Source organism: Condylura cristata, unplaced genomic scaffold (genome assembly GCF_000260355.1).
Source record: "Condylura cristata isolate star-nosed mole 26May11 unplaced genomic scaffold, ConCri1.0 scaffold00012, whole genome shotgun sequence".
NCBI classification, from domain to species: domain Eukaryota; kingdom Metazoa; phylum Chordata; class Mammalia; order Eulipotyphla; family Talpidae; genus Condylura; species Condylura cristata.
The window spans coordinates 16,817,530-16,822,919 of record NW_004567113.1 but is presented as its reverse complement, the minus strand read 5'-3'; the positions used below and the strand labels follow the sequence as shown (position 1 = coordinate 16,822,919).

Below are 5,390 nucleotides of genomic sequence, written 5' to 3'. Positions count from 1 at the left end.
ACAATTTTACCTACAAAAGTTTATCCCAAGAAATTAACTGGGTAAGTGCACAGAGGACTTTCATAAGTAAGAACATTTAGTGCTATTTATGAAGCAAAACATAGAAACAATATAATATTCTTCAAAAGAGAACTGGCTAAAAATGTACAGATATATCCATACACTGTAAACCCAAGTGGTTCTTAAGAAGAATGAGGAAGATCAATATGATTTGACTTAGAAATTGTGGCCTACGTATTTTGTTCACTGGGAGAAAAAGGGCAAGTTACAAAGTAGCATGTAAATTATGACTATTTTTGTCAAAAGAATATGTTTAGCTAAGCAGAAAAATAATCTCTGAATGTGCTTGCTGTAGTTATTTTTATGGAGGGATTAGATTAGAGCAGAGCCCATCAATTTATCTATCTGTATTACCTGAATATTCCTTTTGGTATAACAATTTGAAGCAGGGTGGGGGGGGAAAGCCAGCAAGTACTGAGACATGCTGGAAGTGACACACTGGAACAAGTGCATGAGCATTGTGGGAACATGCTCAGGGCAGGTGAAGGAGATCCCAGAAGGCATGTGTGGGAGAGAGACATGATAGAAGATTCAACACAGACTGTGGTTGTGCAGATGGAAGACAGTGAGGAGTAGAGGACAGGGGATGATGGAAGGGAGGAAGGGGCGGAGAGTAAAGTGGAAATTATTTTTTTTTTAAGATTTTTCATTTATGCATATAAGAACTGGGGTACGATACAGGCCAGATGGGTGCATGTATGGGTGTTGGGGTGTGTGTGAGAGGATTCACCAGAGACAAAGTAGGGAGCAGAACAGGCAGATTGACTGAGGTACACTGCTGAAGGGAGAAGTGGGTGAGATAGGAGAGGTCTGCTGTGCCCTGTGGGTCACCTCTCTGGCTGTGGTTTGAATTCATGCTGCAGTGGTGGTGGATAGCTTCATAGTGCTTCAGTTTAACCCCTTGTGCCACCAGGGAGGTTCCCTAAGGTGAAAATTAAAGACATGTTGGAGAAACAATAGAGTCCTTGCAAGAAACATCTGCAGAACCAGAGTGTTAGTAAGGAAGTTCAACCTGTGGCTTTGCTAAGAGTCAAGTGTGTGTGGTTAAGTGTTCTAAGACAATCACGAAGCTTGGATGCTGGAGTGAAGCAGTGGTTAGTGTTCACTAAATATCTGCGTGTTCCTTTATGGGCTCCAGCCCCCCTTGCATTTAGGTTGGATTCATGTGACTCCTTATTGTCACTGAACTCCAGGAGGGAGGACTGAGGTCCCTAGGAATTGCAGTCTCTTCTTTTATCACTTTCCTACCTTTATTCAGAAGTTGTGCATGCCATGTGTTCCATGATGGCCTACTTACAAAAAGTCACCCAATGCCCAGAAGCCAAGAGCCACCAATATGTAGGGCCAGAATGTGATTGAGAAATAAACCTTATTATTTTAAAACACTAATTTTTTTTTTGTTATTGCAACAACATGATTTAATATGTGTTGCTAGCTATTGCTTGACTTTGGACAGATTACTTAACTTTCTGAACATCAGTTATTTTTCCTGCAAGTGGAAAAAATAATAATACTATGTCACAAGATTTTTGGAATATTAAATGGGAAAGTAGAATAAAGTATTCAATATGTGTTAGTCTTTTTCATGTTGCTATTACTACTATTTACAGCAGGAATTGATAAATCAATCTCCCTCTTCTTTCCCCTCCCTCTCCATCTCCTCACCCAACAAATAGATAGCAACAAGGGCAGGGGAAAGTCTAGACTGTAGGAATAAACCAAGGAGATATTTGTTGGGTACATTAATAGGAGATGTGGAATCCACACATGTGAATAAAGAGGATTGTAGCCCTAAATATTTCTGTCTTGTGGACTGCTCCTCTCAGTCAGGGGAAGCAGTGGGTATTGGAATGTAGCACTCATCTGTAGTGGTTAACTTATAAACTAGTTATGTTGTATATACATAAACATGTGCATTAAATTTTCATCACAAAATAGGTTATGCTAATAATTATTTTTCTAATAGTTCAGTTAACGGCCTTTGATGATGCCAGTATGCATAAGATTATGGAATTATTGGTTAACATTTCCCAACAATTTGGTCACCTGGGAATCTTGGGACAAGGACTTTGGGGCTATCTGCTCTCTATTCAGTTAAGGCAGAGGGAGGATGAGTTATGTGCCAGTGTGGACCTCTTGTGATGGGTGGTTGGCGCAGGGGGATGTTATATATAGACTCAGCTTGCAATGAATTTGGGGTAACTTGGTAGTGCTAGTCTTCCCTGTCTTCTTCCCCTCTCCTTTCCTTTCCTTGTGAAAAAGTAACACATTTGCATTTAGCACGAGTATAACAGATATCTTATTGGGTCTCTTTTCAGTGCTGTGATCATGTGATTTTTTTTTAAAGTAAAATCAAATTGATTCTTGAGACAAAAATTGTCTTCAGCTACTCCCACAAAAGTGTCAGTGTGGTTACAAAATGTCTATCAGGAGGGGGTTAAAAGAGGTAATACTGATTGTCAGCCTGGATTCACAGCTGAGTTTTCACAGCAATGTTATAAGAAAATGACAACTCTTTAAGTGAAAAAGAGCAGATGAAGGGGGAGTTAATATGGTCACATCTCTCAGGGACTTGCTGTTTTGCTTAATTCATTTTCTCCCAGGAGGTGTTAAATAAGCACCTACTATGTGCTTCAGATACACAAGTGACAGGCTCAGTGCCAGTTTGTCTCTTTGCCTTGGCTAAATAGTAGCAGTCATAGGAGATGCCGGTGACAATTTATAGAGCCCGCTTTAATGAAGACTGGAAACAAACGACATTCCAGCCATTTCACAGTAAGGTGTTCAATGCTTGGGCAAATTACCTTCAGCAGATTCGCCAGTCTCAGCTCAATTGCCAGACCCAGGACGTCTCTTCTTTGGCCAGTCGAACCCAGCCAGCATTTGCCTGATGCAACCATTCTCATTTAACACAATGACTAGGTATAGATCAGCTATTTTGATTTGATCTGGTAAAAATAGCTGCCACCACTCACTCAGTCCTGGCGGGAATCAAGGCCTCCACTCTTCAAGTGTGCTTCCCAAGTCATTTACTTCCCAGTCACTGGCGTTTGGGGGCGCAGCTGGAGCCACCACGCCGAGACCGCATTGGGTTCCACTGACAGCCTCTCTCTGGGAGACGTAAAGGTGCATTCGTTAGGAGAGGCCCCACCTAGCACACACAGCGCTACAAACACTGCTGCCTAAACCTACGAGGCGACGACCGGAGGGTCCCGCAGCGAGGACGTTGAATCAGGTCCCCCTCACACACTTAGTCTAGCAGCAGTGGCGGGGCTGGGCTTGGGGGTGTGGGGGGTGAAGCGTCAGGGCCTATGAATGTGGACATCCCTTTCTGGAATCAGTCCCCCCTCAAGGGACGCGTGTGGACCCGGTTCGCCAGCCCTCAGCGGAGCCTGAGCAAGGTCCACGCCATTTTCCTCCACCCCCTCCTCCCTCGTGTGACCACTTTTGATCCCGCCCCAGACAAAGGCAATCTGAACTCCAGCAGAACGAAAAGGGGATCAGGTTGCTCTCTCCGCTTCCCCTCACTTCTCCCCCCTCCCCCGCTTCTGCCCGTCTCCACGTGACTTTCTGGAATCTTTGCCAAAGCTCCGAGTCCCTGGGTCCATTTTCACACCGAGCAAAGGAGAGAGGAAGGAGAGAAGGGAAGCAGAGGAAGGTGGAGTGTGTGTCCTCAAACGTGGGGATCCAGACGGGGTCGATTGTGTGTGTTTTCCGGGCTCACTGGTCCTAGTGGCGTTGAGTTCGGGGGTCCTTTCCAATCTCTCTACCTTTTCCCTCAGTGCATTTAAAATCATGGCTCCTCCTCTGCTCCCTTAATCACACCCGACCCTGCAGACCAGCTCCAGTGTGAACCTTACGGAGATGGCTCTGCGTGTGCAGCACACCGCGCCCCCGCAGCACTCATTACCCCGGCGAGGGGCGGGGGCGAGAAAGTAGCAGTAGAGCCCTCTGCGCCGCCGCCCCAGTCTTTCCTGGGAAGCTTTGGAACAGTCCGCTGCAGGGAGCGCTGCCGGAGGCGGCGCCGTGCGATTGCAGCGCCGACGAGTCCGGGAGCTGCCTGCAGCGCCGCACAAAGTTTCCAGCGAGCGGCCCCCGCCGGCAGAGCTCAGCCGAGCCGGGTGACCAGACCCTGAAGAGGTGTGGGTGGGTCTTTCGGGGCTACTGCGACCACCCCCCTCCCCCTCTCCCCCGCCTCTGCCGACGCAGAGCCTACGTCGAGTGTCAAGTGAACTTTGAAAAGCTGTTTCAGTAGAGAACCTGCGCCGGGATCTGCACGGTGGGGGACCCAGGAGCGGACGGGTCCAGCTTGAGGGAAATGCTGTGAGGTGCTGCCGGCTGGTGACCCGCAACTTTCCGGCGAGACTTTGCAGGGAACTGCGCGCTGCCTTTTTTTTTTCTCCCTTCACAAGCGCAGCCCACGTTGGCGTCCTGCTTTGCAGGCGAGCAGGGCGCGCTCTCAGCCCCGGCAGCGAGTGAACTGAATCCCTCGCCGGCCCCGGCGGGCCCGACCATCACCTCATTTCCCCGGAGGTAACTGCCCGCCGACCCCCGCTCTTTCTGCGCCCGCGCGGGCTCGGGGTGCGGAAGCCGGCGTTTTGGCGGAGAGCTGGTTTTTGGATGCTGAAGGCTGAGTTCCTCCAGCGTGGGTGCCGAGGAGGCAATGGGTGTCTTCAAAGTGTGGCTCGGGGTGGCCCTAGCTTTGGCGGAATTTGCAGTATTGCCTCATCCTTCTGAAGGTGAGAGAGCAGTGCCTGTGTGTGTGTGTGTGTGTGTGCGCGCGCGCGTGCTCTTTAAAAAGCCCAACGTGTTTATGGAATTGTGGGTCAAGTGGAAGTTTTTTGGAGCTAGGTAGGTGGGTAGGTGAGTGGGTGGGTGGAAGAGTGGAGGGCAACCGGGTGGGCTTTTTCTGAGAAAAAGATTATTTTGTATTCAGCGCACACGCCCGGCTCCCGCCTACCTCCCTCTGCCCCTAAGTACGTTTGGGTGGGTGGGTGGGTGGCCGACTGAAGTAGCATCTCTAAAATTGGAATCTCTTTCTTTCCATTTCCCCGCTGTCTCCGAAAGAAAAGCATCTGCCTGGATCTTTAAGTGAGGGGCGAACAGTTACTCTCACCTGTGTAAAAATACTTCTGTAAAACCTACAATCTGGCATCTCCCGCCCTGTCGCCTCAATAAGTCACTCTCCCGCCCTGTCGCCTCAATAAGTCTTGATAAAGTCTAGTTAAGATTTTATAATTAGCTGGTTGGAGCGTGTTCTGGATGTATTGCAGTTCATCTGCACTAAAAGAAATCTCACCAGTCCAGAGACGCACGAGTCTGCCTGCTTC

General features: G+C 48.4%; 1 protein-coding gene across 1 annotated transcript in view; it reads left to right on the top strand.

Annotated features, from left to right (window-relative positions):
• The first annotated feature begins 4,723 nt into the window (after nt 1-4,723).
• FRAS1 (Fraser extracellular matrix complex subunit 1) overlaps nt 4,724-5,390 on the top strand; it is a 412,381-nt gene continuing 411,714 nt past the window's right edge. The window contains exon 1 of the mRNA XM_004681192.2: nt 4,724-4,799. Within this exon, the coding sequence (XP_004681249.1) occupies nt 4,724-4,799 (76 nt within the window). The remainder of the gene's footprint in view (nt 4,800-5,390) is intronic.